This window comes from Indicator indicator, chromosome Z, assembly GCF_027791375.1.
Source record: "Indicator indicator isolate 239-I01 chromosome Z, UM_Iind_1.1, whole genome shotgun sequence".
Classification (NCBI taxonomy): Eukaryota; Metazoa; Chordata; class Aves; order Piciformes; family Indicatoridae; genus Indicator; species Indicator indicator.
Window position 1 is genome coordinate 24,609,003 of NC_072053.1, and position 24,543 is coordinate 24,633,545.

General features: G+C 36.3%; 1 protein-coding gene across 1 annotated transcript in view; it reads right to left on the reverse strand.

Annotated features, from left to right (window-relative positions):
• HCN1 (hyperpolarization activated cyclic nucleotide gated potassium channel 1) overlaps positions 1 to 24,543 on the reverse strand; it is a 216,927-nt gene that overhangs the window by 94,634 nt on the left and 97,750 nt on the right. Inside the window, exon 3 of the mRNA XM_054397901.1 lies at positions 14,565 to 14,726. Within this exon, the coding sequence (XP_054253876.1) occupies positions 14,565 to 14,726 (162 nt within the window). The remainder of the gene's footprint in view (positions 1 to 14,564; positions 14,727 to 24,543) is intronic.

The window sequence follows — 24,543 nt, forward strand, 5'->3', positions numbered from 1 at the left end:
TAATGCAGGTGCTCTTTATCACCCCAGGGCAGAAAAAGTTTCTCTCCAACAGCTGCAGCAGGATCTTATTCAGCTAAAGCTGCCTCCATTAGCTTCCTGAGCTCCCCTGCAGAGTGTGCCTCCATTTGCACAGATGCACAGCCCCTTCATTTCTTTCTTGCTCCAGTACAGTGAAGATGATTAAAATCCTAAGAGCAGTCTCTTTCTTAAGCTATAGTTTTATAATATGCGTGCTTTTGCTTTTGAAATTGAATTTGGTGTTCAGATCAGCACGTGTTTGCTCTTTGAAAGGCTGAGAAAAGCCGGTAGAGCTTTCTAAGAGGTACTGGAGGTTTGACTATGTGAATTCAGTTCCAGTGCAGTGGATTTAATGTAAGCATACTACAGTGAGATCGTATCATAAAAAACAGATAGCAGCAAGTGAGAGACAAAACAAAACAAAACAAAAGGCGTGAGGAGAACATGGGATGCTTAGAAGGCATTCCATCATTAACTTACATGGATGAAGTTATACAACAGTGAGCAAATAATTAGAGTAAGATTCAGCACACACATCTGAATATCTGTATCTTAAAGGCATGGCTTTACTTTGTTTGAAAAAGGTTAAGAAGGATGTTAAATCAGAAACATCCGAAATCACTCAGATTCTGATGAAAATAGAGTATATTTACCCCAAAATTGCATTATGTAACTTGCAAATGGTTGGATACCTTTCTCAATTAGAAGTGTCATATACTGGGCACCTGCTAATAACAAAATAGTTCATAGAAATCCATTGCATATCTACCATATGTTAAGTATAATAAATACACAGTAGAGTTGTTTTTTTTTTTACTGTTAGTTGGTTCAAGAAAACAAAGTAATCAAAATCATTCAATGTTATGCTAATAAATCTATCCACCCACAGCATGTTGTATGGCACTATGTACGGTGATGAACAACAATCATTTATTTTTACTGCAACCTTGTTTTGCATCCTTAAAGAACACAGGTGTGGACAAATTTTAGCTGGCTTACAAACAAACCCAGTTGTGTAATTCCCAAAAAGTTGCAGAATAAAATTCTCATTTGACTGAAATTAGGTTTTAAATTGTTGTGAATGAAATCTAATTTTGGTTCATATGTCTATTTCTTGCTTCTGAAGTTTATATTAAAAGTCTCACAATTCTTGATTAAAAAAAAGAAAAGTATTTTTCAGATCCCACCTTCAGAATCAAACCTGTGAAAAGGAAGAAAATCATGTATTGGAGGAGGTTTACCAGGGGGCATAAATCTTATGAAGACCTACGAAAGACCTACAGCTGGGGCTGTTTATTTTCATGAAGAGGAGGCTGAGGGGAGACCTCATTGCTGTCTTCAACTACCTGAAAAGACATTGTAGAGAGCTTAGTGCTGGTCTCTTCTCACAGATAATTAGCAATAGAACAAGAGGGAATGGCCTCAAGATGCAACAGATTGATTGCATATAAGGAAACATTTTTACACAAAAAGAGTGGTCAGGCATTGGAATGGGCTGCCCAGGGAGGTGATTGAGTCATCATCCCTGAACATGTTTAAAGTACGTTTAGATGTGGTGCTTGGGGATATGTTTTACGGGTGGACTTTGAAGAGTATGGTCAATCAAGTACAGACTTGATGATCCCAGGGTCTTTTCCAACCTGAATGATTTTATGATTCTATATATGAAAGCATATTTCATTCTTCAAAATAGCAAAATGCCATGGTTTTAAATTACCTTTTAAAAATAAAATTGTGAGCCATTATTTATTAGGAACATGAGTTATATTTTATTTGGGTGAGGTTTTGATTGATACCAATGCTGAAATCGGTAATTAAACTCTGTAACACTACTGAAGTATTAAAGAGCAGGCATTTATTTATTGTATGTGCTGGATACATGAGGATTGCTCCTCAAAGCACACACATCCCCGTGAAGATTTCTTGTGGCTATTTCTACACGAGTTTTACAAACTACTGCCTATCTTATACAACTATTGCTCCCACCTATCATGTATTTATGTGGCATGATTTAACAAAATACTTGTGTGTCTGCACTTGCTTGAGTGATCTGGGGTTGCAGATTCCCCTTCTCACATCATCCTTTTATGGTACCAAGACCACCTTCCTACATAAGATAATGATGTTCCCTAAACACCATAGCTTCTTTCTTATCAATCATTGGTTTGTATGTCTGAGGCACACATATGGTCTTTGATCTGATTAGCCACTTGGCTGGCCCTTCATATTTCAAGATAAGGATGTTCCTTAAACAATCCAAGACAAAGATTGAAAAAGTTGTCAAGGCCTTATGTCATGGACAAAGAAACTACATAGTTAATCACTCAGAAAACCACCAAAGCTTTGCACTTTGAAATATAGGCCTAAGGTAACAATACTACGTATATTTATGTTAATTCAGATTATGCATTGTGTCACCACTGTAAGAGAATAATTTAAGTGATTTTTTTTCTGTATTTAACACTACTATTCATGAATATATTTTGAATAATACTTTCTAGGTCATCTGTCTAGATTTTTTATATATTATCTGTATGAGCAACTAGTGAGCAGTTCCTTGTATCAAGTTTGAAAGATTTTAAAAACAAAGGAGCAAGACTAAAAAGCTTTCTAAACCCCTAAACTTCCTTCATCTTTCATTTCTTTGTACAAATGCCAACTTCATGTTTCTTCAAATCACACTGAGATGGAGAAGTACACTGGCAAATATACTTTTTTTTAACACGAGATTTCTGCTTCAGATGTTATACGTCTATTTAAACTGCCTTGTTCCTTCTTTCTCCTCTGTTCATTACTCTGTGTGTGTGATTTGCCTTCACAATTCAACTAAGATGGTTTAGAGTTAATGTATTTTATTGATCTGCAAAACAAATTCAGTTAAGAGCAGTGCAGTTATACTAGATGTGGCATGTAAAGGATGCAGCTCCTGCCAGCATTTATATCTTAATTTTTCCATAAACAGCTGCCTTATAAAGATACTGGCTGCAAAAGCCTAAGGGAACCTCATCCTTGCATATTTATACAACTCAGAAATAAATTTCTTTTAGAGTAAGTTCTATGCAACTCCATTTAGGTTCAAAAGTTTATGCAGTGGCAGGAAGGTTTTACTGCAAGAGTAAAGCTATGACAATCAGTGTTAGAGAGTAAAAATAAAGGCACATTTTATATATTCTGTACTGCATCTGCATTTAACATACAGAGATGAGGGTATGCAACAGAGGTGACTGGTATGGGTTTTGAGAGCCTATAGGAAGGCACCAGCCTAGGTCCAAAAATTCCAGACACAAGCTTGCCCTCACCTACTGGAAACGTAGCATGCCTGCTTCATTGCCCTCGAGTGTACCTTTCCAGAGTGAGCTCTTGCATCTTCTCATCACATAAATAGGAGTTAAATTCAAATTGTCCCCAAGAAAGGTTCTTATTATGCACCATAAACTTTTATTTCTGAACATGTGGAAAAAGCTTTTAAAAATAAATAGAAATCTCCCCCAAAATATTCTTCTGTCAGCAACATTTAACTTATTTTAGATTTGCCACAAATATTAAAGTTTTATATTATTAAAGTATTATTAAAATATTATGTATTATTGATGAGTGATTTTTGCTAGGACTATATTCCTGACCACTACACAATCACTCTCTGTAAAGCTGAACTAGCAGTCTCAGTAGGCTCTGCTCCAAAATAACCACTTCCAAGTAGAAAGTTGTTCAAAAGAAGTCAGTTAAGTCCCTCCTATCAATACATGTAATATAGTCAAAGTGCTAAGCTACCCATAAAAGAAAGCTAACTTCACCCTCTTCCAAACATAAAAGATCAAATACAGATCAAACACTTTTGTCTAAAAAATAATTTTAAAAAAAGAACCAAAGTATTTTATGGAAATTCAAGAGAAACTGTATTACCAGAGGTGCCTTCCAACCTTTACCTTCTGTGATAGACTAAAATGATATATGAGATTTGCTGGAAAAGGTGCATGAATCATCTGTGAAAAATTTGGGAACTATTTTCTTGTCTCATTCAAATGTCAATTGATAATTTTCAAAGAGATTGTTTCAAAGCATCGTTGTCATTGTATTCGCAGCAAGTGAAATCGTATTATTGAGCCAGATCTGATAGTGCACATCTTTCTCTGCTCTAATTCTATTAATATGAGACTGTCATGATCCTTTTGTAATAAAATCCAGCCATTCAAGACACAGAGGAAAAAAAAAAAAAAGGCAATGTCAATAATTTTTTTTGAAACTTATGGAGAACTATTTATATTTCTACAACCAGATCAAATAGATTAGTAAATGATTTACAGCAGTTTAAAAACAACAATAACAAGATAATCACCATTTTTAATGCAAAGATTGATATTCCTTCCACATGAGAAAAAAAACCCACTGTGAATTATTGAAAGTGGTATACAAATCACTTTTGCTCCTTATGTTAACAATACTATCTACTAACAGTAAATGAAACAGACATAAAAATCCAGATAGCAGAAAAGAACCCACCAAAATATATTGAATATTTAAAATAATGAGTTGTGTACATCCCTGGTTTCTATGTATGAAAAGCATGAGAAAAACAGCTCACACATTAAGGAAAATCAGCAGATCAAAACAAATGAAAGAAAACAAAAATGTCATCTGTTTCCTGTTTTTCTCATATTTTGGTAACCAGAAGCACATGCAAAATGAGACTTCTAGCTCTACAGGGATTTATCCCTGTTTGGCTTTCAGCTTCCTCCTGAATTAAAGTGAAAATATGAAATATTAAAATTTCCATGGAAGGAGCAGTTCAGAAATAACCAGATTTTAAAATATCTTTATGATACCCTCTTGCCTCCCCCTACACTTGCCTCCCTATAGACTACAGAGGGCAAAAGTCAATTAAAAAAAAAAAATCTCAAGTATGAAAGTGAATTATATGATGCAAATCGAAGTAACTTGCTTGGATTTTTTTCTGATGTGACATGTAACTGCTCTAAATGCAGAATTTCAGGTGGTCAATTTTGATGTTTAACTGCATCTCAGTAGAGACTTCTTTTCGTATGTACTTTAGATATTAGGATGAATCAGTTGTTGAATAGCCATGTGCAGAAAATTCAGATTTGGTATGGCAAAACTTCTCAGTTAAAAGCAGTAGAATCAGTGCTTCTGAGAAAACCCAGTTGTGGTATGTCTGATAATAACCTCTTGTCTATAATAAGCTACTTTTGCTAAGCTAATTATCTTTATATAGTCTTAATGCATAGAGATCAAGAATTAAACTGTGACTATTAATACAGGCTTGCAATGAAAGATGTGCTGAAGAACTTCTGTATATAATTGGTATTCATCTAGATGGATCCACATACAGATTTACTCTGGGAAACATACTATGGGATAAATATTCCATGGATTCATTTTTTGGGTAGCCTTATCTCCTGTGATTGGAATATCCATGGAGACCTACTTCAGAGTAATTATTCCACATTAATATCCCAGTTCAACATTGTAATAAAAATGTGTATTTTTATATATTTTATAATTAATATTTCCTGGCAGTTGTATCTTCAAACACCACCATAACTTATTTACAAAATGTATTCACAGGTTCAATTATTCGGTTGTGGTTTTTACACTGCACATATAAAGACAGTTAAATGATTTAAGCACAGATCTAACCTTTCCAATACAGCAATTCAAATTGGAAATACAGGTGCTGTGATCTGTGGTTTTCCCACAAATGGGATTCTGTGGCAGAGTGGCCAGGTACTCGCAACTTGCTCCTCTATCTGGTATCTTCCCAGATGCTGTGGCTATAATTCAAGCAGTCCTTGGCTTGGAGAGGGCCAAGGGGCCTCACTCTTGCGTGCTCTGTCGCTAAGCTTCAGCATTTTCTGGGCTTCAGTTCCTTTGGAGCTTTTCCCCCTTCTGCCTTGGTCCTGGTGCAAAGCCTGGGTGACGCTGATCTGTTAGAGCAAGTTTTTCAGCTGCTACTCAGGGAGCATTTGGCTCTTGTCTCTTTGTGGTAAGCAGGCCCTCAGCTACTATTCTGGCAACATTTGGCTCTTGTTGCTGTCTGGGTGAGAACAAGGCAAGTTGCCTGACTTCTTGGCTGGTTTAAATAGTGTCCCAAGACAATTGATGCCTTTTGGTAACACAGAACCCTGATAACTGGACCTATGGGATGAGGCATATCCAAACCTGGCCAGGGGTACACAGAGTTCACAGATAAGTTTCAAAGTTAATTACACGTGGTACATGTTTACCTGGACCCCAGGAAGTGCCCAGGCTTGCACATTCACAGGTGCTTACAATGTTAATCACACTGAACCCCGGGAACTGTCCAGGTAAGCACATTCACAGGTGCTTACCTCATTGTCTGGGCTAATTGTCTTGGGGGGTTGACACTTCAGGACAAACATGGATACACCACATGCAAGTGAATGTTTGCTGTTAAATTTATAAACCCAGAGCAAAGCAGACTGAAATCAGGTCTCCCAGAACAAAGCAAACACACTTTTCTACAAAAGTGAAGCTTCATTTGGCCATGAGGTCCTTATAGCTCCTTCTTAATATTCATTTTAAGGCAAATGAAGGATAAAAATTCTAAATATGACATGTTTCTGGTTTAATTTGTGAGTTTTTTAAATTAAATAAATGGCATCAGACATGCTTTACAATATCTTATTTTTTTCCTTAGAATATGGAGCAAGCATAACATGAGACTTAACCATATTATGAGCAGTTTCTTGTATTTTTTCAAGTTTAAGGTTTCCATTAAATATTTTGCAAGTTACAATTTCCATAAATCTCTTCACAATATACTGCAGTGTAAGCTTGTAGGAGTTGGGTAGATTTGAAAAAGAAATTTGTATGTTATGGGTAAATCCCTCCTTGCTTCCACATCTTGATAATTTCCTACTAGCTCTTCATGAAGAAAAAGTGTGGAAATAAATCAGCAGTTAGTATCTATTATATATTTCAATTTACTTTTGAATTGTTTCATTATCTTTATCCCACCTAAGGAAGAACAGCGTTCTATCAGAAAGGAACAGAAGTATGCAAGGCAGCCAACTAATTAATAATTGAAGTCATCCTTTTTAGAAGCTACTATCATCACATCAGTAACACAGTACTATGGTCAACATTTACAAACATGGGTGTTTGAATTTACATGCTTTTTCTGTAGAACTGAGCACCAATATCTAAGTAAATAACTACCTGCATCAGTATTAACTACTGTAACACTGAGTTTAAAATATTTTTTCAGAGTGGAGTAAGGCAGTAAGGCTTATGACAATAGCTGAGTTTATAGTACTAAACAATTTCCAAAGTTGATGGAGCTGTGGGATTGCAACTGGGAATACCTTCTTCAAAGGACTGTTTTGTCAGTTTTAATCCAAATATTCCTGGATAATTTGAATATTTTCACAAAGTTAAACCTCCCTATAAATGATTTTGCATTTTTATCTTTCGACACTGAAGGTTCTACAACTTAGTGGGTATTAAAGGGGCTCAAAATATGAACACATCAAGGATTGTAAATCATGAAGATAAATGCATTTGTCATTGCACCATTGAGGCCTGTTTTCACATAATCTAAAACAGTTTATGCCATATTTCAGATCTTTAGAAAGAAGAAAAATATCGTTTCACATCTTTAAAGAACCAGATAAAACAATCTCAATTAGAAAACCTAAAACCAGCAAGAAATTAACATAGTATAAATTTCAGGACAAGAAACAGCAGCCACGATGAAAATAACTTTCAAAGCATACTGTATAGATGCTGGGTTTGGCCACAGGAATTTCCTTAATTATTTTATAATCAGTATCCTGTTGACAGAAATCAATACATATACAAATATTATTTATATCTTTTCAATAAATATGAGACACAAGAAAACTAGTGACTCTTTTTTATGTAAGCACATCAGAAATGGTACAGAAGACATCGGCAAAATTACACAGATTATTATAGCAAAGGAAAGAAGGTGGGAAGGAAAAGTTATTATTACTACACTTTCTAGCCCTCCAAAATGAGATGACCTAATGCCATGACAGAGAACAGAACACCTCAGCAACTGTAAAACTGTTTTCCTCTTTCCACATTGATCACGACACACTGAGTTAAATCAAGTGTCCTCAGATACCCCATTTTTCTGGTCCTCCCTAGTTTGGCATAAAACTTTGGTATTGCAGTTAACACATCCTCAGTCTGCATTACATACCTTGCACTTAGCCCTGTATGCCTACAAAAATTTCCTCTGTGATTTCTTACAATGTCAAAGAACATGAACTAATATTCTCCTCAGATAACGCAGAGGGTTAACACTTTATCTCAACCCAATGAAACAGATCATCACGTCATTTTGATGAAGGAGTGACTAGGTCAGTGCTGTGTGCAAGAGAAATCAATAACTGAATTCTGAATAGCTGCATGTAATAGAAAATCCACTATAGATTTCTAAAAATATGGGTACCTTAGTCCTAAGAATGTCAATTACATATTGTTGTTACTGGCAGTAACATATTTCCAAATTGTGCTGTAAATAGAGCACTTATTTGAGTTGAGCATTTTGATCACAGTTCACCTTTGATAGGTAATTTCAATCTTTTTTCTGTTCCTAGCCACAACTAAATAGACATATATAAACAGACCACTACAAAGTATGTTAGAGCAGTAGTACACCTTACCACAGTATGACAGTATCACAGTACATTATAGGTTGGAAGGGACCTCAAGACATCATTGGGTCCAACACCCCTGCCAGAGCAGGATCACTTAGGGTAGTCCACACAGGAATGCACCCAGATGGGTTTTGAAAGTCTCCAGAGAAGGAGACTCCACAAGCTCTCTGGGAAGCCTGTTCCAGTGCTCCATCACCCTCACTGTAAAGAAGTTTCCTCTCATGTTGAGGTGTAATCTCCTATGTTCAAGCTTGTACCCACTGTTGCTTGTCTTATTATTGGGCATCACCAAAAAGAGCTTGGCCCCCTCCACTTGACACCCACCCCTCAGATATTTATACACATTGATGAGATCCCCTCTCAGTCTTCTTAAGATTAAATAGCCCCAGGGATCTCCGTCTCTCTTCATGTGGGAGGTACGCAAGTCCCCTAATCATCCTCATGGCTCTCCTGTGCTAATCAAATGATTTCCACACATTCTCTATTTTCTAAGGACCCAATTTAAGACTGGGGGATTTTATTTATGTAACCATTTATTGCTTAGCACTGCAATTGAATTCAGAGGAATTTAATGCTTTAAATGTGGCTTTACAGTATCTTTCCATATAATAAAAAGCTACTCAAAAGCATCAGTAAAGCTCTAAATGATGATTATTACATAACAGTTAAATGAAGAACCACCTCAGGAGAATATTAGCTGCCCTAATGGCCAGTTTTAGGAAAGAAGATGCTAAGCTGATGCATAATCAGAAAAGAAAAAATACAGTGCTAAATAACACATCAAATGACTACAATGCATGCCTTGAGTTCCATTGAGTAAATTGGAGAGCTTATTGAAAAGTGAACATAATTGTCCAATTGAAAATGGCATTCATTACTAAGAAATGTTGAGAATTAGAATTAAATTTCTGTGTGTTAACACTATAAAGCTTTTGCACATATTAAACACAATTGCATGCTTCTTAGAACATTATAAATCCTCACACTCTCCTCCATTTCCATATTTCCCTATCAAGTATTCATAAATCATTCATTTTATAATGAGAAGGACTTTTCGGCTCTCCATCAGAAATTCCCAAATAATTTTCCTAGCAATGCTGATACTCTCAGAGATGAAGATCTGAAGTCTAATGTCTGATTTCCCTGTGGAAACAATGTAGCAAAAGGGAATTTAATATAATATAAAATCCCACTTCACCAAACCCAAAATCTAAAAACCCCCAAGAGCCACAAACAATCTAACTGCAAGGACAGTAAGGAAAAGCCAAAACAAAGAGTATCTAAAAGGCTCTTGCTGAGCAAACATCGGCTGACTGCCAGAAGAAATGGCAGCAAAGCAAGCCTTTTCCAAAACCTATACAGCTCCTCTTAGCTTTTAAAAAAACTCAGCCTTCAAGTTAAATTCTGTACCTCTCTGCTGGACTTTTATCTCACTAAGGGAATAATTATTATACATAAGAAATCTGGAAATGCCAAGTAGATACCTTGCTTAAAAGACCTAATCATACAATCAATATGGCAAATATAGACAGGAAAACAGAGGTTGGAAATTCTCAGATGTTGTTACTTCAGGGACTAACATGCCTTTGAGTCCTTTTAATAGGTGATATGAAAAACAGAGCAAATTTCCAATACAACAAAAACTAATCATCTACTGCAAAGGATGCTTTATTTCAGGCAGCAATGCTTAGATTAGATGATCAGATGGCAAAAATGTTGTCTCATCTCTACTTGCTGAGAAAGTCTGTACCCTATACAAACTATACAGGACTCTGTTTATGAGTTGGTTTGTTGTTTGGGGGATTTTTTTTTTAATTCACAGCAGGTGAAAACAAACGCAAAATGCAGAATTCCACTGTGCACAAATTGACTACAGATCATTGTGCTTTTCTAGTGTTTTCTTTCCCTGGTTTCAGCTGCAGGTTTTACTCCTAATTTTCTAAAGAACTATTGGCTCAGACTCTGAGGTATGATAAAGATGCTTGATCTATGAGTCATTATGGAAGTACACTAGTCTAAAGTAATGCAGATGAGAAAGCTGAGGATAAGTCATACAATGAGCTGCAAACAGTAGTCTTTATGAGCCAAGGAGAAATTACGCAGCATCATTAGAAAAGTCTGTGAAATTTCTTCAGAAATGTTCTTTGATTGGTAGGAAACTCACAATCCTTGTATAAAAAACCCTAGGAATGGCATCAGAGACATCACAGTATCACACAGTATATCAGAAGTTGGAAGGGACCTCAAGAGATCATCAGGTACAACCCCCCCTGCCAAAGCAGGAGCATATACCCTCACAGAAATAATCGGCTGTTATTTTGTAATGGATGGCTTGGATCACGGCTTAAAGAAAGCTGTTGCTTACTCTTGTATTTACTGGCTTTCTTAAAGAGAAATGCAGTGCTCTGGAAGAGCAAAAGAACCTGCCTGTCAGTATTAATTCAGCATTAATAAAAGCAGTGAAATCAAATGTTAGTAAAGATACAGTAGTGGGCAAGTGGGATCATGTTTAGAAAAATTAAAGGAAGATGCCAGCTCTGGCTTTCATTGCACAGCAACATGAAATTCTATGTTAGGTACTGGCAAAGAAGGGCAATCTGAGAGGATAGACACAGTATGGGTACATTATTATTATTATTACTATTATTATTATTATTATTAAACATAATATCTGAATATGGTCTGAATATTTTTGCTGAAGTACTTAGTAAGTTGGTGCAGTGATCTTATTCCCTTCTTATTCCCTTCCACAGAGAATCATAGAATCATTTAGGTTGGAAAAGACCCTTGAGATCATTAGTTCCAACCATTAGCCATACTCTGCCAAGTTCACCATTAAACCGTATCACCAAGCATCACATCTAAATGACCTTTAAACACATCCTGGGATGGTAAGCTCAAGCACCTCCCTGGGCAGCCTGTTTCAATGCTTGACTGCTCTTTCAGAGAAAAAAAAAATTTGTAATGTCTAGCCTAAACCTATCCTGGTGCAGCTTGAGGCAGCTTCCTCTTGGTCTCTTGGCTTTCCATTTCATTTCACAGCGTGCTTTATGATGCACTATGACATTATCATCCTTTTAAGGACGAAGATTCCAACCTCCTTGTTTTGCTTTAATTGCATTCTTCTGCATTGTTCTGAGAGGCAGTAGGCAAAACAGCTTGATTTCATTACCCTATTCCTTTGTGACTCACCTACGCAACTGTTCTTAACCATATTTCTGAAGTATAACCATGAATATGCCTGTGGAATTTGAATACTTTTGTGTATCAGCTTGTACAGAAGGAATAGCTTTTGGGAGATAGCTCTTAAAAGAAGCAGCCTGAAGCAACTAATGTTCAAGACAGAAGGGAGCTATGGGCTGGAAGAGTACGCTGGGCTGTGTCAGTTGAGGAGACAGTGTGTCATCCTCATGTAATCTTTACTTCTTCTAGCATCAGGTTATCAGCAAATGCTCTAATTTACCACTGACTTGCACACTGGATTTACTTTTTTATGGCTGAGCATACAGAAAGTTTTTGAGACAGTGATCACCACGATTAAGCCCCTGTAACAATGTCATTTTGAGTAATGTACGTTAGAGCCATAGCCTGAAACCCAGTAAAGGCTCACATAAACACCCCTCTTCTCAAAGAAAAGATTGAAATGTAAAGATCGGCAAATTTTGCCTTTCTTAGAGCAGCTGTATTTTAGAACTATTTGACTCAGAAATTTGAACAAAATTCCAAATGTTTGTAGATGCAGGGAGTTATCTTTATCCACTAATCTACTAAAAGTAGAAGGGAACACTTTGACAGAAAAGTGCATTAGCTGGGTGTACGGAAAGACATCCGTTTCCTGACAATATTGGCCTACTGCCATGGTCATCACTACCATTTAACAAATAATTTAACGGCAGAAGAAACAGTATGATTCTTATCTGACTTTGATCTCAATAGCATCTGAGTACAAACCCCAGTACTAGCTGCACTCATTCCAGCAACTAATGTTTTAAAATTCAGAGTAGATGAAATTCTAATATGCTACAGCGTAACAGGGGAGTAAGGTACCCCCCTTCACAAAGCTCTTGGCAGTATCAGGAACATGAAGCCCTTTCAAATTCCAAAGTCAGCAATTGGTTAAGACTCTGAATACAGCAGCAAAGCACATAATCATCATCACCATTACCATCATCACCTTTCTACTCCCTCTAACACTTCCAATGATTAATATTCCATGACAGTTTGTCTGTATTCAGTGCTGAAGAAATCACTTCCAAAGCCTGGAAAGCAATAAATGACCTATAAAGGTCCCTTCCAAGTCAAAGCACTCTATGATTCTGTGATCACAAGGAGGTCAGAAGAAAGGTCTAGTTGTTTTCTCCAGCAGTTGCTTTAGATATGTTTCTGATTCCAGCCTGGCGTTTCACAGCTCTTTCTCTTGCCATAGGACTAAGAGAGTGCCTACGATGTGAACATAACCCTTCTCAAGTCTCAGGTCTCCCAAAAATGTTCATTCAAGAGCAACACATTCAGTTATAAGACGAAACAAAACAAAACAAAACAAACCCAAGGTGCAACGTTCAAAAAGGATCTCTCCAAGACTATGTGGCCAGTAAGCAGAAAGTATTTATTCCACAAAAAACCTCTGTATGGGGAGGCAGAAAGAATAGTCTTCTTGAGCATATGCAAATGTGAACAGTCTTCTTTGATTAAAATGTATCTATTCTTACTGAAAACAGAGAATTTAATATTTCAGTATTCTTTAAAAGTGAAATATTTCTATTCAGAGTAATCTAAGGCTTCCTTTCACTCAGTAGTTATGGTTTTCATCCAAATTTTTAATAGGCTGGGTAAAAATGTACCCTTTGTAAAAGTGAATGGAAGACATTAAAAAGCAGAACCCAGAATGCAGCAGAACATATAGATTTGCCAGTCAGCATCCTGGTGACCTACTTTTATTGTAGCAATCCCATTTACAAAGATATGCCACAATTTTTTTTTAGGAAAGCTGAACAATGAAGTGTCAGCAAACATGCTGCTTATCATTAAAGATGCTGCTTGATGACTGCAAATACTTGTCTGTATGACTGACAGTCCTAGTCAACGAGCTCCCACAGTAGCGTGCAGTATCATGTTCCTAAAGGAACAAATACTGCTACATTTCCACAATAGAAATTCACAGGACTGAATAAGATGCCCAGCTACATTAAAGGTGCTGTTTTAAGGATTCTAAGATGGCAAGAAAGGGAGAGACTTTTTTTTTTTTTTTAGATGGCCACCAGAAAAGTTTCTTAGAGCTTTTTTTCTTTTTGGCATAGGCATATTTCCAAAACTTTTTCAGTCTAATTCCTATAAAAATATTCTGTGTGTTACCTCATTATCTGACTTGATAGAAACTACTGAAATTTTCACACCTATTGATCTTTAAGGCACATGTCAAGCAACCAGAACATTATTATTCTGCCTTATAAATAAGGCACAGCCACATTCCCTCCTTGAACAGTCTGCTAACTGTAAATCTATTTCTTTTATTTTACTTAGAAAGTTGAGTTTGGAACAACTTGGTAAAGGGATCAAGACGTGACTCAGAAGTTATTTACACCATTCTAAAACTACAGTCTAAACTAAAAACTTTTATTTTTTTAGGGGGGGAAATGAGGGCTAATAAATTTAAATTACCTTAAAAATGTAAGTATTTTCTGGCTCATATATTGACAAGGAGTCAATATAATTTATTGGTAATGAGGGCTACAAAACAAACTTTAGTTCATTAGCAACTCGAAAGTAACTATGAATAAATTGCAGGGCAGTGTCTTACTAGATGTCTTTTTACACTTAAGTCTAAAGCTAACTGTTTACTAAAATGTTTAGAAAGCACAATGAAAAATGAACAATACTTACAACCATACCGTTTAGGGACACCCAGCAATCTGGTGGGAAATCCTGGAGCAGTGGTACTAAAAACTGAAGACAACCATCCCAGTGGCAGAGCAGAAGCATCATTCCAATCAGATTAAAGATTCTCACGACAGCACTGGCCAGATCATATGTCATGTGAAAAATCTGCGGGCAAAAGTTACGAGTTAGATATGTGATACAAATCACAAATACAAATTCTCACCAGTAAGGTTAAAGACAAAGAAGTACCATCACGAAATTCCAAAAAAGCTGATTTCCCAGCCAGGACCATTAATTTGGGCATGATAATTTAGGCAGAGAGGTGTGGTGACACACCTGACTCTGGGCTTCATGCCAGTGCTATGTAAGTAGCTGAAACAGGTGCATTTTGGATATAAAGTCACCAACTAAAGTATTTTCTTAAAGCTTATAATTTCTTTCAACTCCTTTCAGTTGACGAAAGTGTCACAAATTAAAAAAGGCTTCATAAATGAGGTGAACTTGGTGTGTAAATACAAAGTTGTGGAAGATGTAAATTCAATGATTCATTCACAGAAGATTCACCTTCACATTTCTTACCTTTTGAAAAGCACCAAAATCTGACTGGAGAAAATATATTAAAAAAATAACATACCAGTTCACCAAAAAAAATTGACAAAAAAGTAGTTCACTGCTCTTATTCACTTGAAGTTTTCTAAAATACTGAGAATTCTTTGGCTGCCACAACTGTAGTATTAAGTTGATGTCAAACTAATATAATCATTTAGATTTCAAAACATCTATTTTTAGACAAAAAAGCGTTTGTATTTGAAAGGTGCTTACAGCTAATCACACAGATACTCTTAAAAACAACACAGACATTTTTACATTTGCCATGTTAGACAGAATTAGCATAAACAGCAACAGCTGCCAAATAGTATAGAGAAAAATGCTGTATTTTTCACTTTCCTGCTATATTGTTTTAAAACACTTTCAAAATATAAATACAGGTTTATTGTTATTACACAATTCAGTCAACTGAAGATAAATCTGTTACATTTTAATACATGTAATTATCACAATAGAGGAGTTTCATTTAGATGAAGAATGCCCAGTTGATATTTAATGGAATTTTAAGTAGAAAATATTGTCAAAATGTACTGGTAAACATAGGATTCAGAGGCTTTGATGATGAAAACACCACACTGCTTGTGGTACACAGACACCTCCATGAACAATAAGAGGGCTACAGCATCTGTCTATGAGGAAAGGCTGAGAGACCTGAAGCCATTTAGCCTCGAGATCAGAAGACATGTGTCTAAAGGACATGTGCCAAGATGATGGAGCCTGACTCTTTTCAGTGATACCCACCGACAGGAGAAGAGACAAATGGCACAAACTAGAACACGGGAGTTCTTTCTGAACATGAAGATGAGCTTTGGGGGTGGCAGAGCATTGGAATAAGGCTGCCCAGAGAGTTTGTGGAGTCTCCTTCTCTGGAGAGGGAGACATGTTCCTGTGCAACCTGATCTAGCTGAACCTGCTTTATCAGGGGACTTGGACTAGTTGATCTCCAGAGGTCCCTTCCAAATCCTGCCATTCTGTGATTCGGTGATACTGGCACATGAGAGCTTGCATTTTTAAGTTTCACATACGAAAGATGGATTTTTTTATTCTAGCTCTAACATACCTAAACTAAAAGCAGACCTTAAGTATTCACATTGCAGATGAGTGCAAGTGCAAATATGGAGGGTGTGCCACACTGCCTTTCAATATAATTTTCTCTTAGAAGGAGTTTGTCTTTCTTTGAAAATGATGGTGTATGTTTTGAGTCACAAGATGCAAAACTTGCACAGTAGAAATATACTTCAGACATTAACTGCATGTGCAAAATAACTTTTCAGTCCAGGGCATTTTAAGACAATATAACCCAAATCCCAGTTTGATAGACATTGGAAACAGATGCTTGTAACATAGTTTTAAACTTCATGTCTTAACCAAATACCATCTATCTCCTTGTGGTAGTTTCAGGCTGTGCCTTGAATATTTTCCACAGATCTTGAACAGAAAGTAGTAGAATGTAAATAAATCACTATTGCATGTTGAAAGAAAATTAATGATAAGATCTCAATAATCTCACTGGGCAGATAACAAACATAAAACTTAGATATGTAAATTAACTTTCTCTCTTTTCACTTCCTCTCCTCTGGCTGGTGTTTCTGCTGGTTTTTGCTGACCTTGGCTGAATTGCTTTGTTGTGGCTAAGTACTAACAAATAACACTCTGCTCTTTTCTCTCCTCTATCGTGTACAGGAGGGTAGGGAGCAGGGAATGGGGAAGCTATTAGTAGCCCCCTGTTTTTTTGCCAGGCAGATTCTTGTGCTGTTTATAAATTGTAAATACCTGTAAATATTGTAAATATTATATATTTGGTAGATATTAATTTCATTTTAGATTGTAGTTTTGCTTGTCCATACAGCTTCATTTGCTTCCAACTGAGCTGGTCTGGCAATTTTATGTTGGGGGGAATTTTCAACCCACCACACTCCTACTTTTAACTAAGGAGATGACACTCATATTTAGGAGATACAGTATGTAGAAATAACCAGTAAATTACCACCATTACACATTTAGCTGCATAAAAATGATAATTCTATGGGATCTTCGATTGGGTGGAGCCCATTTGGGGGCATCAGTTCAGATTACAGAGGTTATCTGCAAAAATCCTACCTTGATATAGAATTTCCAAGATTTTAGAGTGTTTTGTGTTGGTACATTTACATTTCAGGGTTTTGTTTTTTTTTTAAAGTTGATAAATTTGCCAAGGTATTTATTTCAGCATATACAAGGTCTTGCCTATCTCTTCGAGATGTACATATATTGCTCCCTATCTATCCCATAGGCCTGTGCAATGATCAGTAAGGCTTTCCAAATGAACCGGTAGAACCAGGATATAGAAAGAGATATTTCAAAAGTAAACCACAATTCAAACTGAACAAATGGAACAGTGAGTTGAAACTAGAGCCTTGCTGAATCATAGGTCTGCCACAGTTCTGCCACTGGTTTCTATCTTGTCAGTGGTATGACTGTGTAACTTGCTTTTTTCCAAAGCCTCTTCATTAGCATTGTGCCTCTAAAACGGTCACATACTTTAAGAACAATTAAAAAAAAATTGTCATTTGAAAGCAAATTCAGCAAAGGAAATGCCTGCAGAAGTCTGTATATAACACTGCAACCTTCCAGCATTTCTGGAACTCTTCACTCTGGAAATAGCTCCTCTGCAGCTTAACATTCAGGGTCAGTATTATTAAAAATGCATGAACTTATTCTGGGTATTATCTGGATTGCTTAACATGGTAACATTGTGTCAGCATTTCAACCATACTATACTTTTATTGCTGGTTGATGAGAAGCTCAACATGAGCCAGCAATGTACACTTGCAGCCCAAAAAGCCACCCATATTCTAGGTTGCATTAAAAGAAGCATGGCCAGCCAGTTGAGACAGGTGATTCTCACTATCTACGCTGTTCTTGTGAGACCCCAGAGTATTGTATCCAGCTCTGGAGCCAGATAGGACATAGAACTGCTAGAGTGCATGCAGAAGAGAGCTATGAAGATGATCAGGGAGATGGGGCTTCTCTCCTATGAAGACAGGCTGAGAGAGTTGGGGTTGTTCAGCCAGAAGAAGAGAAAGCTCCTGGGATACCATGCAGTACCCTACCGGTACTTAAAGGGGGCCTACAGGATAGCTGGAGAGGCACTTTTTATAAAGTATGTAGTGACAGCATGAGGGGTAATAGCTTCAAACTGGAAGAAGCTAGAGTCAGGCCAGACATCAGAAGGAATTATTTCCCATAAGGGTAGCAAAGCACTCGAACAGGTTGCCCAGAGAAATTGTGAAGGCTCCAGCCCTGGAAGTAACCAAAGTCAGGTTGGATGGGGCCTTGAGCAAGCTGGTCTAGTAGCAGGTGTTCATGCCTATGGCAGCAAGGTTGGAACTACATGACCTTTAAAGTCCCTTCCAACCCAACCAATTCTGGTTCTATGTTCTTTTGCTTATGGAGTGTAATATAAATGTAGACTGTTCCATTAGTTGCAATTACTCTGCATTAAAGAAAATAAATTCATAGGAAAAATCTTAAGCAAATGTGGAAAAAACCCCCACCTTTTAAACACCTCTTCATCTTCTGTCTCCAGCAAATAAAAACTAAGGCTTTTTTCTCCTTAAAGGAACTGATCATGGAAATATGTGCTTGATTGGAAAAAAACATTTAAACATCCAAAATATATATTGTAAGAGAACAATAATATTTATTTGTGGGGATGTGCTGACATATTTACGTTTGGAAGTGTGGGGGCATTAGGCTGTGTTTTTTAAAAATCTAATAGCCAGCTCCCTATGGATTGAAGTGATATATTGCAGGGTTAAGTATTTTGTATTATTTCACTCAGATATTGATCACAACCCATTGAACACAAAGCAGTAAGATAAGTCATATTTTCACAGCATTTTCTTTTTGCAACCACAATGTATTGTTCCTGTACTAATAATGAACTAAACATGGTTTAGTAGTCATGAGGTCTTGGGTGACAGGTTGGACTTTGATGATCCTTGAGGTCTTTTCCAACCTTAATGATTCTGTGATTCTGTAAACCTTATTAAAGCTCCCATGTGTTGTGAAAAGTATGTTTTGTTAAGAGGAAGTGGAAAACAGAAAGCTAATGACACTGATTTCAGCAAATGGTGGCTTGTCCATCAGTTGGTCCTCTAGTGGGATAGGAAGAAATATAGAAGACCACAAATCGATATACCTTGACTGAACAGTAACAGATATATGGACAAATCTCTCTGTTTGAATAGACGTCTTAATATTCGTAACCAAAATTACTCAAACACATGCACATACATAAAGTTAGACTTCTAAACCTGCTCAGGTAGTTAAATATAAATAGCCTGGTAAGCATTAAACACCATTCAAAAATACCATGCAAATAAGTGGGAATTGCATCTGTAAAACACATTTGAAAATCTGACCACTTTATTTAGGCTCCTAATTTCACACTTGAATGCTCAGTTTAACCAGCGAGAAGAGCTAATTTTGGACAAAAACACGATTAACAGAAAATCATGATATGAGATTATGGCAACTGAGAAAAAAAATTAGAATCCCCTTGAGAACTAGCTTTTTCCACATTTTAAGTTCACATAATAGGAAAGACTTACTAGATATCCCTCTTTTTTGCTTATTATTTAATTACACATAGACATGATGCTTTTTACTATTATCAAGTTTGTTTAGGCAGGGCTGGCTATAGTGGCTTTTTTACAGTTTCTATATACTTCAAAATAATGTTTAATAGTAAAATTAGTTTATGAACTCAGTTCTGTTATGAGTACTCATGATTTCTTCCTACATTATTCTAATAATCTTTTCTCAAATACCCTGGAAACCTTCAGTTTTTGCCTGAAGAACTTACAAAGTCTCTGACAATGGCTGAAACGTAACCGCAGACTCTCTAACATTCTAGCAAAACATTGCTTAGCGAGAATAAGAAATTGATGAAGAAGTCAGAGTTCACATTTTTTATCTCAGTTTTTACTCACACTTTATTAATGACTCTTTTTATTCCCATATGTGAAGCGTGACCATTCTTCCTCACATTTATAATGGAGCATTTTAAATTGATCCTGCTAACTCTGATTTCTGAACATGAAACAGAAAAATTGTTACAGTCTTACCAACCTACTTGCTTAATAGTATGGGAGGGCTGTCATATTAAGTTAATAGTGCACACATAATTCAACTAAACACAAAATCTGTTAACTGTTTTATGGAATGCATAGGTTAGCTCTTCTGCATTCTGAAAATTGGCATGTAATATTTGCTCAGTTGAGACTTTTAGTTCAGTTTGATTTTTTGGGTTCAGTTTATATAAAAAATAATTCATATAGAATATCTGAGCATAGTTCTTTTTTGTTGACATTATTTGTTTGCTGGGTTGTTTGTGGGGGCTTGGGGGTTTTGTTTAGGGTTTTTTGTTGTTTTTTTCTTAGTTTTTTGGGGTTTTTGTAACAGCAAGAAAAGAAAAAGTCTTAGGACTTCCTAGAATCTTGCATCTTCCTTTGACTCTTGCATTACTGAGTTCCTCCTGACACCTCTTCTCTTCCACCCCTCAAAAGTACTAAAGATACATTGTATCAGAAAGCTAGCTTTGGTTTGATCTTCAAATTAGGATTTGCATCATACCTTGGGCGATATGAAATGACACTTGTATCAAGTGAGCTGCATGGAGTCTGCAGTATTAAATAGACACAACGGGGAGACATAAAGAGCTGTACTCACACTTGGAGGCTTTGAAAAGCATGCTGAAAGCTGTATCAAGGACAACACTGGAATTTCAGAATAGATTGCAAGGCAAAATAGCAGTTATAAAAATGACAAGGGATTTTTGGTTCATTCTCTGGGTCAGTCCAGAATTATTAGGTTTATCCCTCAGAGCACCCACTATGCAAAGATTATAAACCATAGGATCCAGATTTTCCCACCTAAGCTAAATGTTCACTTTTAAGACATGGTTGTTAACAAAGATCCCCAGGAAATAATATTAAAAAGGGGAAGAAGAGCACAAAGCCTCTTCTTAAGCATTTGTCTCTCAGTCTATCTTAACCAACAAAAAGGCAATCAAGGCTTTCAATTCAACCATTCAATATTCTACAAATGGATTTTAAAAAAACATTCTTCACCAACATTACTTGGGATACTATGGGTCCTGCACCAAAACCAATCTCTCTAGGAATTACAGGTTACACACTGGACATTTCTGTGCAGGTACATGTGAATGCACATTGACTGAAATACCTGGCAATGCGCTCAGGTACCATTTTATACTCAACTGACTCCTGACATGAGCATTTGATTTTATGATGATAAGTAATTCATCATTGACAATTCAGTAGTGAGGAAAGCTATACAGCACTATTTAACCTAGTTGTATTTGTGACCTTAAACTGGTGACAAATGCAAAGATCTGCTTCAGCTTTAGTTGCCCCTCAAGGGAAAACACCAGTGATTCCATAAACAGAACAAACTATATTTAATCAAACATATTCAGAAACAAAGAGCTGAGAATGGCCTACTTTATGTGACCTTTAAAAATTATTTTCTAGATTTAGTCAATCTGACATTAGGTTTTATAATATAAATCCTACTTAATCCAATTCAAGGCATGTACAAATGCCTTTGAGAAGTGAAAAAAACAGCACAGTGACATATAAATGTGGCAGTGCACTGCATCCAAGTTAAAGCCGAAAGCATTAATAAAAGTGTTTTCTGAAGGAAGATTTAGGCAAGCCCTGGAAAGGTCACATATAAGCAGGAAATACTACTTATTTACTATATATAAATTCTGCAATATATATTTTCTACTGTAAATTGGCCAGTGCCATGATAATATATTTCTTACACAGAGGGCATGACATCACTACCAAAATGTGTGGGTTTATTATTCTACTGTGATTAATGTGTGTGACCTGTTTTTACATCTAAATTGAGAGGAACAATCACTTCATTTCTACAATGAAGAAAACAAGTCAAAATTTGCAAACCTCAGGATCTCAAAAAACACAGTGCTAATTTTTACTGTGTTTTTACAAAGATGGAAGTCTCATTCATCACATATATCAATGATAGCAAGTAGCTATGAGACTATGCTTTTAACTTCATTAACTAATTAAAATATAAATGTACAACAACAAAAAATCAACAACCCAGTTCACAGCTGTCAGACACAAAAATGCAATGCCATCAGCCTGCCAAACACTTGAACTGTATGAGAACAAAGATTGAGAGTTTTGTCAGTTTGAAGAATTTCCATTTCAGCATTGTTTCAATCAAGCTTCTTGAAGGGCCGGTATCTCAAGTGACAGTACCTCTGAACTCAAGCTGGAGAACTCAAGAGAGTGCGGCTGAGTTAGAAGGAATGTTTAATTTATCTTCCATAATTATTTGTATCTTACAAAGAAGGACTGGTATGACTTTTACTAGCTGAGCAAGAGGAACTGTTTCTCATATTAAAGTGCAAAGGTACTCTGGCAGCAACAAGAGAAAAAAAGATAAGCATACACCATCATTCATCTACCCAGAGAAAGGCCAAGGCAAACTCCCACAGTGCTGAAAGGACAGCAAAGTGAACATAAATCCTAAAAAGTATCACTTCTTACAACATTTCAAATGTAAAGGCATAAAGTCAGACAGCTGACTGCAATTTTCTGACTGCAGAAAGCTTCTATAGCTTGTGTACAATAATACGTGAAAGTCAGAATTCTTCATCTGCTGTATGCTTAAAGCACAAAACTCAGAAAATTCATTTATTCTTTGAAAATCTTGGTAATAGCAAATATGATGAAGTCACTCATATATCACATCCACATATAAAAATCTAAGAAATAACATTTAAAAATATATATGCGAATAAATTACTGTGCTATTTACATATCAATGATTTGAGGTCTAAGTCAATGTCTCATTACATTGACAAATGAGTTTTAAAATTATATTGCTAACTGAATGGTATTACAGAAAACTTTTCTGGGAAGTGCAGATGAAATCTATGGTTAAAATCTCACTGTCACTCAAAATCACATAGAAGACCTCTTTGGGGTTTTTATAAGTTGAATACCAAAAAGAACTCAGTACCTGGGCAGGGAGAAAGAATCCCAGTCTTAATAACTTGACCCAAAAATTGCCACTAGAAATAAATAATTCAGTTGCCTGATCAAAATTTCACATAGTCAGAAATGCATTACCAGTTTAAAGAACTACTTGGGAGACTGGCATACAGTGGCCTCCCTTGTAAAATGTTACATATATTTGGTTTAGTACATAAAGCTACTGTAAGCAGGAAATTTCAGATGCTAAATTATTCTGATTTTGTAACTGTGTTCAGCATTTGGTAAATACATGACTATCATCACTGTGAAAAGTGACTGTATGCTTGCATACAGACAACATAATTTGCACACAATTCTGAAAGTGTGGAAATCTCTATAGATCTTGAAGGATAACCTACAAAAAAGTGGGAGACTGAAAATTAAAACAAAAAGCCATACAAGTAATATCAGAAAAGAAGAACCACAGAATAAAGAAATATTCTTTTACAGTCCTTTTTGGATTCACAGTTTGGCCCATTTCCAAAATATTATTTAAAATAATACTTGCTTCTCATCGGCAACATATTTGAGGTTTCCATGTACAATCAGCTTTAGACTGTGTTTAAAGCATTATCTATTAATGATGAAGAGCTGTTGAGGAGACATCGTGCTCGCCCAGTATCCTACTCTCACACCGCAGTGCTGGAGGCTCAGTAAATTAGGCTGCTTTTTTACAACTTACTATTTACAAAAGCAAAAATTAGGGAATTTTATCTGTTCTCAAGAGAGCTTCATGCAGCCTTTTACTCTTGACTCTCATCTCCAGATGTTATCTTTTATAAGCACACCAGCAATTAAAGCACTTTCACAGCACGGTAGTCAGTGTAGGCTGGTTGCTAGCACTACCTCTTCTCTTACATCACAGATTACATGAAGTTCAACGTTGTGTTACAGATTGCACACCACTGAAAAATACTTGTGCTTGTTAAAATAGTGCAAAGCAAAAACATCTCTCATTTTACATCTTCTTATGAAGAAACTGCATTCAATTGTGGGCTTGTGAATGGGTTTATTACACTCTAGCCCTGACCCAGCCTTTTTCCAGGCTCCTGTTTCCTCTCATTTTCTGCTGACACCAAAACTGACACCAGCTGGAATCAAAGTGGCTACTGAGTCAAATGATTGGCAGGACACATAGTGAAGCAAAACTTGAGGCTAAGAACTTTAAGTAAACATCTCACATACCATTGTCTTTTTTTTTTTTTTCCAATTCTTCCTTCAACAGAAGGAAAACTTTTGGGCATACCCTGTGGGATATTTAATGGTTTTATCTTCAATTCCTTTACATTGTT